Consider the following 13,658-nt stretch of genomic DNA (forward strand, 5'->3'; position numbering starts at 1 on the left):
GATAAGAGTGATTTGGAGGTTGTTAATTCATAGGATCTCCAAAAGTCAGAAGCAACTTTCTAGCACAAAACCTAATTTGATTAATAATTTTTGCCTCTGCATTTAGTGGCAGGCTCTTGAAAGGCTGCAGAAGTGAAAAAGACACACCTGCTTCCTCGAGAGGAGGGGTGGTTACATTATGATCTTTGAAAAACTTGCGTATATAGGCTGTTGATTGGAATATAAATAGTTAAAATTCAATGCAAATGTTTGGTCTGGTCAGCCCCAGGCATCGCAGGGAGGGGTCTGCCCTTTTTCTCATGTCCCATCGAGATCAATTGATAGGCGGCAGGAAGGAGTTTTCTGTTTTCAACACCTAAAAAAATGGCAGGTTACCTTGTGTTCATTTGATATTTACAAAGTGTTTTTGGGGAGAAAGGGAATGCATACATTAAGCATGTGCAGAGTGCCTTTTCTGCTTTCATGCTTTGTAGTTCAACGGACACGCGGAACAGACCTCAAGCGAACAGCGACCTTCCAAATTTCAGCTTCTGTGCCTACCCATAGATCCTTTTTTAACTTCTGCAGCGTCTTGCTAGTACTCATGCGCAAGCGCGGTAGCACACCGCCTGGAGGGGAGCGCCTTTCTGTTCATCACGGAAGGCGTGCTCTACTACGCATGCGTGCATGAAGTAGGGGCGGTTGCTAACGGCCGCAATGCTCGCATTGGCCCGTCCTGCTTTCCGTCGGGGCCCGCCTTTGTGGCATCTTCTTCTGGGTGCTGTGAGGAGAGGGTTCGGCGGCGCCATGCCCGGGAAGGTTGGTTGTCCGGGAGGGATGGGGAGGCTTAGCAAGACGACCTTGAGTTTCAGGTTAAGGACTGGCACCCGGAAGGGGGATGGCAACGGACCAGAACAAGAAAGTAGAATAAACTGAGGGATACGTCCGTTGTTAAGCGGAAGTGGTGGCCACTCTAGGAAAGGCATAGAGAACTTCAATCATAGAGACTGAAGGGAGAGAGTGACCTTTATGTGTGCGGAGAGAATTCTCCGCGGTGTAAACGTTGCTCCTTTTTCAGTGCAATTCTAAAGAGTTACTCCAGGCTAAGCTCACTAAAATCAGGGGACTTAGACTGGAGTACTTTTCCTGGGATTGCACTGCTAAGTTCTTTCCTCACAGGCTAAAACGGTAGAATGGACTGAAATTCCATCTTAGAATATTTCTTTCCATTAAAAAAAACCCTTGTAAACAGAAATCTAGTTCTGCACGAGGAAAGCTTCCCTGGTCCCTGTTTTCTTGCTATGTTAGTTTTCCAGTTGCATGGAGTTTTTTAAATAAGGGAACCATTCCAAAACATGGATTTTCATGAGTCTCTGTCACTTCACCGTTCCAGCCCCTTATTGTGTCACATGGGACTTATGCCAAGGTGTTGCGATGGCCGTGTTCCTTTGTTGCAGTCAACCAAGCCTGCAGGAAACTACCTGCGTTGTTTGAGCCATTGTAGCCTAGGGACCGAAGACAGCCAAGTGTCAAAAGGGAAGTTCTGGTTCACAGCTCACCTCTACCATAACTATAATAACTGGCCTTTGGTAAAATGCTGTTTCTCAGCCTCACCCTGCCTCCCACACCCTGTTGTTTGTGTGTGTGCACATACATACAAGGCTTTTGACAAGGTGCCTCAAGCTCTTGAGCAAGCTTAGCAGTCATGAGATAAGAGTCCTCTTATGGGTTAAGAACAGGAACAGAAAGTAGGACTAAATGGACTTCTCTTGCAACAGAGAGAAGTGAACAGATTGACCCCACAAGGATCAGTTTTGAGACTACAGTTGCCAGATGGGGTCCAGCCTAATAGCGGACCCCAGGGGGGGCGGGGGGCTTACCTTCCATGTACGCGCACAGTTCACACACATTCCTGGGATCCCCCCCCCCTTCCCTCTGGTCCTCCTCCTAGGCAGTGCCACACTGCCTCAGGAGGCCACCCAGGCAGCTGGGGGTGGCAGGCCACTTCCATGACCCAGCTGTGCTGTGCAGCCACAGGAGACTAGGCGGGTGCCCGGGCTGGCTAACCAGTCACTCCTGGGAGGCGAGCGCAGGCTCAGGAGGCTGGACTGGAAGACCACTTCCCTGGCCCAGCCTAGATGTCTGGTATTTGGGGGATGGTTTTCCTGGACAGTTCCCCCAGATACCAGACTGTCCAGACACCTGGCGACCCTAATCGGTGGCAGTGCCTTCTAATTTATTCATAAATTATTTGAGATTGGAGGTGAGCAATGTAGTGGCTAAGTATGCAGATGATACCTCCACACTCAGAGGCAGTAAGTCTGCACCCTCAGTGCTAGGAGGCAACATCAGGGGAGAGCTTTGGCTTTTGTGCCCTGCTTTTTGGCCCTTCCTTCTGGGCAACTCGTTGGCTGCTGTGTGAAACAGGATGCTGGTCTAGATGGAACAAGATCCAGCAGGGCTCTTCATGTGTTCTTATACAAAACACTCGTTCCGCCCCGAGTCTGGACAATGGGGAGATCTGCAACATGGAATGATAGTACTAGCCTACCTTGCAAGAACTGCTGAAGTAATATATTAAGCCCTTTGAATGCTCTTTAAAGTCATGTGGATGTTGTTATTTATCATCTGGAAGACGAGCACTGTGAGAGGCAAATTGCCTTGTTTCCTCTCAGCTCTTGCCGGGGAGATTATCTATCCGTTCATCCGTCCACCTACCTACCTAGGAAGTGTTTTGATTCGGGGGTCAGCTCTCCTGCACTTTCGTATAGGTGACATTGTTTTCGTTTTTTCATCTCTTATTCAGGGGAAGGCAAAGAGTCAAGATACAGCCACTTCTCGTGTTCCTTCAAGCCCCGTGGCAGCTGATAAAACCGGCTCTGTCACCATTGCTGTTCATGCCAAACCAGGATCTAAACGAAATGCTGTAACAGGTATTTCAGAAACCCAGACTCCTTGTTTTTATAGATCCTGTTTCTGCAACTACCAAATGTAGCTTCTTAAGATACTTTTTTAAGAGCTTGATATCTACAATGCATTACCCTTCTTAATTTTTAAGGTTTTCATAGCATCTTAACTATTTTATGTCTGGACTGTACAGTGGGAGAACAGAAGGGGTTCATATCCAATGATATTATAAACTGCCTAAAACCTACAAATGGGTTATTTTTGCAAGGGACAAGATATAAATTGGGGCTGGGGCTGTACTAGTAGGACTTATACCAATGTAACCTATTGTATAAAATGTTTAGTGGGCACATTGATAATCTGTTTATGTAATGCATATATATATACTGCCTTTTTGTCGGTACATTAGTTGTAACCTGCTTTGGGAATAATCTGGCTGAAAATTATTTTGAATTCAGGAGAAAAGGGCCATACCAGAGAGAGAGCAAAAGAACAAAAAAACCCGGTGCAGTGGGAAAAAGAGTTTTGTTCTGTTATCCACCCCTGTGCGTTTCATCTACACTTCGTCAGTGGGATCTCTTTGGTAGTATCCAATATTTCCCACCGCAACAGAATTTCAGGGACAAAAAAATCTTGAATTTATTAATTACAGATCTGATGACAGAAGCAGTGGGTGTGGCCATTGCCGCGCCTCCATCTGAAGGGGAGGCCAACGCAGAGCTATGCCGCTATCTCGCCAAGGTCCTCGAGGTTAAGAAAAGCGAAGTAGTGTTAGAAAAGGTATGGGGCACTGAGTTCTGTTCTAGCATGTGTTTTTTTTGTTCTAGTATGTTTTCACCCTGGGCTTCTGAAATTTATGCCACTTATGCCAATAGGGAGAGACCACTTTGGCTGGACTCCATTTACCAGAATGAATTCATTTAATCTGCTTAGGGGAAGAGGAGCATTCATGTGCTCTAGGTTATTTGTTTGTTTATTAAAATGTTAAAAATATTTATAGCTCACCTTTCTTTGTGACTCACAGTTAAAACATTACAAGGTAAAACCAATGGAATAAAACCCCAGATGACCCCCTTCTCCCCCCCCCAAAAGATGCTTGCATTTTATACTCCATTCAAAAGTGGTAATTTCTGAAAAGCTTCTGAGAAAGGCTAGGCTATGAAGTCTTCTACATCTAGGAGAGTTGCCTTCAATCTAGTTTGATCTATGTTGTTTCTTAACTAGCATCCCTGTGGTCCACTCGTGTGCTAAATTTTTTAAAAAATGTACATACTCAGGATTTCTTAGCAGTTAAGATATAGTGTATTGGTGTTAGCAGGGCTCATTTTGAGGGGGAACGCACAGGAACGCAGTTCTGGTAGTTCCCCAAAGAGGTCACATGTCAGGTGGCCCCGCCCACCTGACTCTCGGCCATTTTGGGCCCGTTTCAGCCTGGATTGGGGCCAAAACAGCGCGGATCGGGCCTCTGACGGGTGGTTGATCACTCTCCTGCTCATCAGTGACCTGATCCTGACCATTTTGGAGCCCCTTTTTGCCATTTTGGGCCCAATTTCGGCCCTGAATGGCCAGGATTGGGTCCAAAACAGCCAGAATAGGTGATGTTAGGGGGTGTGGCATATGCAAATCACTTATACTAATAACACTTCCAGTGATGGCAAGCGGCGTGGCATATACTAATGAGTTATGCTAATGAGTTCCTCCCGCTCTTTTTCTACGAAATGATCCCTGGGTGTTAGGCGATGAATGCTGACTATGCAGTCTTGTTTAAAGGTGTAAAAATGGCATATTGAATTAGGCCAAGGTCCGCATAGGCCAGTTTGCAAGAATCCCATCAACCGGTGAGTGCGACTGTGGTCTAGCCATCCCTGCCGCATGTTCTTGAGGATAATAGGCAATTTGAGTTAATTACATAATTCTCTCCGTTGGTGTATTCTGATGAATCATTGTTTTAAATACTTGGCTTCTACGTGACCAATTAATTGACTGTGGCTATATTTCTTTAAGTAATCAAATGCCTGCCCTGACCTGGATAGCCCAGGTGAGCCTGATCTCATCAGATCTCAGAAGCTAAGCAGAGTCAGCCTTGGTTAGTAATTGGATGAGAGACCTCCATTGAAGACCAGGGTTGCAGAGGTGGGGCAATGGCAAACCCCCTCTGTTAGTCTCTTGCCATGAAAACCCCACCGTAAGTCAGCTATGACTTCAGCGTACTCTCCACCACTCCAATCAAATGCCAACTCTATCTCTCTTGCAATCACAAGTAACAATACTGCTTTTAAAATACCCAGTGTTCTGTGTATCTCAATTTGGAAAACCGTCTAAAATTCTTTTTTTTTTTTAACATGACGAGACAGGGTGCTAAATCACGAGAAAAAGTAGTGAAGATTTTGGCACCTGTGACTCCCGAGGAAGTCTTAGAGCGGCTGAAAAAAGAAGCTGGGAGCTGAGACCATCTAGCAGTGCTGAACATGCCATGTTTTACCAAGTTTTTTTTACTGGATGTGGCAAAAAGGTTAGGTCCAAGCACACACCAATGACAGTGAGAAGACATTAACTCTTGTAGGTGACTGTAAGATGTACAGCAAGGGAAGGGAAGGTACAGAAACTGTGGTTTTATTTAAAATAATCTCAAAAGATGCCACAACCTGAAGACTCTTCATTGACCTGCATGTTAATTATGATTGAGTGCCTCCAAAAATAACATATCTAGTCAGGCTGGAAACAAGCAGTTTTTTTCATTGCACTGAAGGTGGTGTCGTAAGAGGCATTGCTGTCCTTGGCGTGTTCGCTCATCCCATTGGCATCTCTGATAAAAGAAAGTTTGCAGATTTTTGCACCGTTTCAATAACCTGCCAAAAACGTTCTTGACCAAAGGCAACAGCAAAACACAGACAGTGAACTTTATCCCCCAACAGGCAGTGATTCCTCTCTTGTACCACTGTTGGTAAAAACAGTTGCATGTCTTCACACTTGGCATCTGGACAATACTGGGAAGATCTATTTTTATTTTCATGTTAGTCTCTTTCCCCCAAGGTGAATGAAACGTTATGCAAAGATTTCAGCTCACGGTCACTTGGCATGCATGAATACATCATAAACGAGGGAGTGCTACTGACAGCCTGTGTTTCTGTTCCAGTTTGGTTTGGGGAAACAACCGTGCAGGCCCCGTTTCCTCCCTGAAGTTAAAGAAGCTTTTTTCAGCTTGCCTGAATGCTGATTTTGCTACATTCTGCCCAAGAGCTTCCTAACTTTTTCACTGGTGTTAATGTTTTCTGACTGTATTCCGTACCTGGGTATTCTGGATCTCTTTTTCCCGGTCACACTGTGGCTGCTGCCTTGATGGCAGTCGGGGTGCCTTAGGGACTGGTCTGCTTTAAAATAAAGTGAGTCTGTCATGCTGTCAGCTTGATTGTTTGCATCTGTTGGAGACTTCTGTTTACTCGAATAGGAAAATGACTATTTGGTGGTTTCTCCAGTGTGGCTGCAAAAAAACACCCGGAATGACTTAGACACCCATTGAGCCGAACCAAAGTATTCACCACTTTGGAGCATAGTAAGGAAATTCAATCCGAAAATTACTAGGAGGAGGGGGAGACAACTGCTCAGCTCAGACCTTCAAGACATTAGGGCCTTGTGTTGGGAAGGAAGCTACAGCCAGACAAAGGTCTCTCCCCTTGGTGGTAGAAAAAATGCTTTCTATGCAGAAGGTCCCGGCTTCATTCCATGTTTTAGGAAGGACTACAGATAACAAGCTAGGCAAAGACCGGAGTCTTTGGACAACTACCGCCTGTCTGAGGGGATTGTCCTGGGTTCCATGGCCCAGTGGTCTGAGCTGTTACAAAGCAACATCCTTTGTGAAGTCACACATGGCATTTGCATGGTTCATTTTATATCGATCTGCAGTTTTTGCATAATTAGGCCATTCTTTTGCATAATATTTTGCTGCTGATGGGAAGAGGTAATGAGCTTCACAGGACACAGAAAGAAATCTTGGATTCTGAGAACCACCGGGTGTTTGCCTTACGCTTTCAAACACACCTTTGAAATCATAAAATCAAGAGATTTGTTTTTGTTCTTTTAAAGAACGCTGAGGTGCTCCAGTAGTTGGTTTTTGCAGTCAATACTACATTCGCTTTTTGTGCAAAATAAAAACATACATACATACAGTCTTGCTGCGTTTATTTTGTAACTTGGGTTTTTTCCCTCTAGTATTAATAGGTGCTGACTCTCTTCCTCCTCCCCCCAAATGACTGTATGCATTTAGTTGCTCTTGCCTACTAATTAAGGACATTCAATTATTCTTTGCTCCCTTCCTTTCTGACTCAGTCCACCTTTTATTGTCTCTTGCCTCTGTCTCTCTCCCTGTTCCGCTATCAACATACCCACAGGCTCACTTCTGAAGCTCTTTAGGTCTCCGTTCTCTCTTCCATCCATCTCAATAAGCCTTTGAAACTGACAGTGTTTTCAATAACTTGTGGCTGGGAAGTGCAGCTTCCTCTGGCCAGGAAAAGACAGGAGCTTTGTCTTCATTACTTTGTTTTACCCTCATTATTTCCTCCTTGTGTGTGTCTTAAATATCCTGAACCAGCTGAGCTCCAGTTTGTTTCAGCTTTCTCTCTTCTCCATCTGAATGTCTTAACCTCTCTTTCCCCATCAGGGGGGGATGCTCTGCTCTGCCAGCACACTTTTTCACCTAGGTTTTGAGCCTCTTTGCACAAGGGCACAGTCACTTACATGTCCAAAGGCCTGTGGTCAAGTACAGTGACATCCAAGATGGCTTGGTGGGGAGTCCTCTTTCGAGCCTAGCCGGTTAAGGGTGCCACCCTGACTCCAAGGGAGCCCTTTAAATCTGTGGGAACAGCACAAAAGAGGGGGGCACATCTGGGATCATCGGCCACTGTACCGTATTTAAATATTTGTACTCTCTTCTCCCCAGCGGGGGGAACCAAGGTAGGTCACAATTATTGTTTGTTGGGCTTTTGCTTGACACTCTGCTCCTGAGCACTGGAGACTTTATTTAGTCCCTTCTCTGGCTTCCCATACACTTTAAAATATGCTCAGAGCTGTAAAGGCTAAGAACTTGCTTTAAAAAGGGATGGGGGAAATGCCCGAGGATCCCTGATCTCTGTGTGCAGTGTGATGTAACTGGGCTCCCTGCGAATTATGGTATAGACAGGAGCCTCCCCTATTCCCTCTAGCAGTTTCCCTTTCTTCCTCCCCAGTTTGTGTGTCAAGTGTAGATCTGCTGTATCTGTCCTTTGTGTGCAGATTTAGTAAGGTTTTTTTTGCCTCGTGTGTGTTGTCAACCAAAGGCTGGCTTGTCCTGCCTTTTGGAACTAGGCTGAGGTTGTGTGGCTCCCTGCCGGGCATTTTCCCTTTAACTATAAGTGCGCTGCTCAGTGCTTCTAATGCTTCTGACAGCTCTGAGTCTGGAGTACATTTCAGGTCTCTGCAAGCTCGCTGAACTACACCCCGCTGCAAGGAAAATTGCAAGAAAGCTACCAAAAGGCCCTTCTTCCCCAGCGGAGAATTGTCAAGTAGCATCTGAAGCTTAGTCCTTGGCAGCGTTTTTAGCAACGAAAGTACAAGGTGGCCTCTTAATAACTTGATGGTCTTATATTTTCCTCTGGAACTCCATTAGAGAATCTTCTGCTGAGTCTGAAATGTATTATCAGCTGTGGTCACAGGAGGCTTCTTCAGTAGATTTGATTCAGCTTAATTTCTGCCTCATAATAAGGGTTGCTATTTTTGCCCAGTCACCTTGCTTCTAAAATCCAGGTTGCTCCTCCAGCTAGACTATTTTAAAGCCCAAGGACACCTGAAAGTCGGGATACTCCTGCTGCAAAGCATTCTAATTCAGGGGTCGCTCACGGGGGGGGGGGGGGCGGCAGGCTTGATTCCAACCCCCTCGAGTGATTTTTATCTAGCCAAATGTTAAAGGTCAAGGTAGTCCCCTGTGGAAGCACCGAGTCATTACTGACCCATGGGGGGATGTTGCATCACGACGTTTTCTTGGCAGACTTTTTGTTACGGGGTGGTTTGCCATTCCCAGTCATCTACACTTTACCTCCAGGAAACTGGGTACTCATTTTACCGACCTTGGAAGGATGGAAGGCTGAGTCAACCTTGAACCGGCTACCTGGACCTGGCTTCCGCCAGGATCGAACTCAGGCTGTGAGCAGAGAGAGCTTGGACTGCAGTACTGCAGCTTACCACTCTGCGCCACGGGGGCACTTAGCCAAATGTTATGGGGGGATAAAATGTTTTCAAGCTGTGTGAAATGGTGAAAGTCTACATATTAATTTTGCATCCCTCTCTTTTGCCTTTTGTTTTGAAAGATTTGTATCTCGCCTCTCCATCAGTGTGACATTTGGACTTTGATTTTTTCAAATAAGGTAACCCTTCACCTGTTTGCTACTTCTCAGAAGGCAGGTGCTGAAATTGAACACCAGCGCAACGAAATCATAAGCCTGTCAGCACTGTAACACTGAGTGCTGACAAGACAGGTCCAGATCTTAAAGGTGCCTGGATTTTAGCTGTCAAATTGGTTTTATATTTTTATGATGTTTTAATTGTATAATTTCTGTTGTAAGCCACCCTGAGCCCATTCGTGGAAAGGGTGAGGTATACGTTCAATAAAATAAATAAATAACCTGCAAAATCTGTTTTCCCCCTCAATTAAAAAAAAATACTTTGTAACCTCTAGCCTGATGAAGAGCTCTGTTGAGCTCGAATGCTTGCACAGTGTTTTGTGTCAGTTTGATTGATCCTAAGAGAAGGTATTACGCAGATTTGGTTCTTGTTCTTGGATCTCGGAAAGATGCCTTGCCACCCATTAACCACTGGGTGGCGTATTAGTGAACCATTCCCACTGTGTGTTCCATTTTGCTGGGAGTTCGAATCCTGTTTAGAGCTTTGTAAGTAAAATGCTTCTTCCTCATGCTTCCATCCTTATCCAGATTAATGAGGCTGCTTACAATCAAGTAAAAAGCCCTGTATGATACTATCATTAACCTGACCAAAAAGAAAAGTCCCTGAAGAATAGCAACAGTGAGGGGCCTTCTTTCAAATTGCTGGGAAAGAGGAAAGGGAAATAGGGAGCAGATATTATAAAAACATTTATTGCGCCTGACTTGAGTGGTTTTATCTCTGTCCTCCTGTAACGCTGTTAAAAGAAAAGGTGTGTTTGGCTGGGGGGCGGGGGGGGGGGGCGGAGAGAATAAGAGGAAAGGTCCGAAATGGAGCTGTATGCACCTAATGCAAAAGAAGACCGGCAAGGTGGGGCTATGTTATCTTTTGCTGTAGCACGGACAAAGTTTTCTTTGGGATAGGTGTTTTGGGCCCCCAGAAGGCATTTATGTACTTTTTAATGAACTAATTCCTTGCAGCATAGAATTTGGCATTTACTGCCTTAACATATAATGGCTGGAAACTCCTTTTCCCACCCTCTGATTGCCACTTAAAATATCTTTCTACTAGAGCAACATGCATCTTTCACAAGTTAAATTTCCAAAACCCAATGAAATGAACCATTGCCAAGTCAATGTCTTGGGTTCCCTATGGCGACAGATATCTGGCGCTGCAAGATACGCGGATTCATCTCTACTGTGTTTTTTTAATGGAAATCCTGTAGAGTTTAAATTAAGCTCCTCTGACTTTTCTGTAGGTCTCAGTTCACTGAGCTCTTAGCAATTCTGCTTGGCTTGTTGGAGGTAATTTTACAGCGTTGGCTGCGTGTCGCTGTGCCTGTGCTCCATGAAGGGGATGTTCGCAGAGAACATGATGGGAGTGCCTCGAAATGTCTCCTGGCAGCTGGCTTTCAGCTCAGTGCTTGTGTCAGAACAGGAAAGAGGGGGCCTGTGATGGAAATAATATTATCCTCGGGTTTCCAGTGGCCATGTAGATCCACATATCCAGCAGAACAGCTAGCAGATTGTTTTTGTACGTTCTCTTTTTCCATTTTTTTAACAAAGAATTATGCCCCTAATAGCTGCTGCTGCTTCTCCTTTTTTTCCCTGTATCCAGGAAAGTTATGTGGTTAATCATGAGGACTAGGTGATTAGCAGGTATCCATGGAGTGCTGGTTTTACTTGCGTTCCTTAGTGGGCAGACTGCTTGAACCAAAGTGCTGTATTTTGGGGGGGGGGGTTATTAAAGATTTCTGTTAAGCCTTTAATGCTTTTATTACATGTGAGCAGACAGTTTGTGGGATGGAAGATCCTATTAGAGTACATGGGGGAACTTAAGTATCTAATCCCTTCCAGGCACCTAAGAGACATCTGTGCCTTTGCAAAGCTCTCAGAGTTATCTTCTGGTTACAAACAGGATATGCATAAACAAGGGAAGAAGATGGGAAAACACTACACCACCATTTGAAATGGTTTTCCCAATTTCTTCCTGCTTTAAACTAAAGCTAAATTTCATGTGCTCCTCCTTGAGGGTGACAAGACTTATCACGTTAAGTATGTTCCGGTTGCTTCCCAAAAAATAAACGCTATACTGGAAAACCATTGGCTAGGTCCAAAAGTGTCATTCTGTCTGTGAGATGTCTTCCACTTATGGAAAGGCTGTCCTTGTGTGCAAATGTTGCACGAGAGAAGGCAAAACGGAATCCAAAGATGTTCTGCATGTGTAAGGGGTTGGGGAGCCCAAGCATAAACATGATAACTGCTCTAGAACCTGCCCATTATAGCACTACATGAACTCTTGTGCAGAACAGCTTATAGCAGACTTCATTCTGCTTTACATGGTTCTTTGTATCAAAAGTATATATTTTTATTTATTTACAAAACTTACGCCCCACACTTCTGTCCTCACCAGGGCTGCCAAGACAGCTAATGGGTTAAAAGCATACCTAGTATAAACAAGTTTGTGTGACACTTGTGCATGGTAAACGGAAGAACCACTTCTGTGGGTTTATTTGGGAAGTAAATGCTCACAGGTTTGGAGCAGAGCTCTTGATTGGTGCAAAATCTAGTCAATGTTCTATAGCTGCCCAGCCAAATCTGACTTGATTATTTGCAGCCCGCATCAGGGGCGTCACTGGAGCTGAGACAACTTGCATCACTGACCGAGCCTCTTGTGTCTTGCTTCACTAAAATACTGGAACTGTCATCTTAGAGGGCTTATAGCAAGGGCCGTCAACAAATTAGAGGAATCTTAGGCTGCACTAAACTTGATCGTAAACATGGTTAAACTCTGTGCGATTCCTTCTGAGTAAAATATACACAGACTGGCGCTGCTAGCCCATTGTGTGAGTTTTAGTAAATGTGTTACTACATCTGAATTCATTTGTGTAAGTGTATAACAAGAATTTTGAAGGGGGGAGGGTTCTTTGGTTTGTGGTTGAGGTATGACCATGCTGTGTGAGGCATCAAGCTTAGAAGTGTGCTGTAGTAGTCAGTGTTGGACTAGAATTAAGACAACTGTGATTCAAATCCCCAGTTACTGTGAAACATACCTTCAACTAGTCATCCTCTCTCTGACTATCATACATTACAGGGTTGTAGTAAAGATAGAGGAGGGGAGAATCACAGACATCATCTTTACATTAGAGATGGGCACAAACCGAAATACAACCCAAAATTCGTGGCGAACCAGGCCGGTTTGTGGTTTGTCAGATCCCATTTCTGACTAACCACCACGAACTTTAGGCTGGTTCATTTGGTTCGTTTTTCAGTTCATCACTGCAGACAGACTGGCGCCGATCAATCTGTTGCCTAGGCAACAGGGAATGAACTTCCTGCAGACCTTCTGCTGACCCAGAAATGACCTTCTGCTGACCTGGAAGTGACCTTCTCCTGGCCCGGAAGTGACATTTTCACAAACCAAAACCAAACCAATTCGTGAACCGGGGCAGGTTTGTGAAAGTTCGTGGTTTGTGGTTCATGAAATGTGACGAGCCACGAACCGCATGGTTCACTTTTTTTCTGGTTCGTGCCCATCTCTACTTTACATCGTTGGAGGAAACACAGGGTGGCTGGGTGGAGAAATAAACTAAGCCAATAAACAAAGGCATTCCCTCTGATATGTGAGTAACAGGGAGGGGGGCATGTCTTCAAAGATGACACCTACTATCTGCAATTTTTCTAAGTGCTTCCATTAAATATTAACATTTTTAAAAAATGTTATTAATTGATCAGAAGCTTTTAACCGATTAAATTGTATTAGTTAAAATTTGCAGCATGGCTGATAACATACACTTCTTTGGAGAACAAATGAGATGAACGCATTTTACTCAATTAAATGAAGCCACCACAAAAGAATTTTAATTTTCCCTACCAAAAAAAAAAATCTAATTAAATCTATTTGGTTCATCAAAATCTCTTGGTATTTGCCAAGTCCTAATCATTTTCCCCAGTGTATGCGGGGGCAGGGGGGCGGGGGCTGTTATCTTTTGCAGTGAGGCAAAACTAACACCCTGTAATTACTGTGAGATGCTGGCAGATTCCCTCTGCCATAGCAGCCAAGCAAGCACTCGGGCGGGGTGGGGGGTTGGGGGGTTCTTCAGCAAATGGGAATGCAAAAGTGTTGTGAGAGCTCTTGCAAATCCCCCATTGTGCTAAATTGGTAACTCCGTCAGAAGCGTCTCCAGTCATTTGCTCTTAGAGAATCCACAAGCACTGATTCAATTCAGTGACTGCAATGTGAGCTCTCTCTCTCTCTCTCTCTCTCTCTCTGGCACTGCTCTAAGGCAGAATCTTTCAGAATTAATAACAAGAAGCCAAATCTTCATGCTCAGTCCCAGGGCACATAGCAGGCCACTCTGTGAG

General features: G+C 44.7%; 1 protein-coding gene across 2 annotated transcripts; it reads left to right on the forward strand.

The window, feature by feature from the left end:
* Nucleotides 1–647: 647 nt before the first annotated feature.
* C18H15orf40 (chromosome 18 C15orf40 homolog) lies at nucleotides 648–7,042 on the forward strand. Of its 2 annotated transcripts, none has more exons than XM_055002705.1 (4): nucleotides 648–798; nucleotides 2,786–2,912; nucleotides 3,539–3,666; nucleotides 5,237–5,316. In XM_055002705.1, exons 1-4 carry the CDS (start codon nucleotides 697–699, stop codon nucleotides 5,246–5,248), a joined length of 369 nt encoding a protein of 122 aa, XP_054858680.1. In that variant the 5' UTR covers nucleotides 648–696; the 3' UTR covers nucleotides 5,249–5,316. The 2 variants fall into 2 exon arrangements, with proteins under 2 accessions (XP_054858680.1, XP_054858679.1); XM_055002704.1 differs by having other exon boundaries at nucleotides 655–798; nucleotides 5,241–7,042.
* Nucleotides 7,043–13,658: the final 6,616 nt, after the last annotated feature.

Source organism: Eublepharis macularius, chromosome 18, assembly GCF_028583425.1.
Source record: "Eublepharis macularius isolate TG4126 chromosome 18, MPM_Emac_v1.0, whole genome shotgun sequence".
In the NCBI taxonomy this organism is placed as follows: domain Eukaryota; kingdom Metazoa; phylum Chordata; class Lepidosauria; order Squamata; family Eublepharidae; genus Eublepharis; species Eublepharis macularius.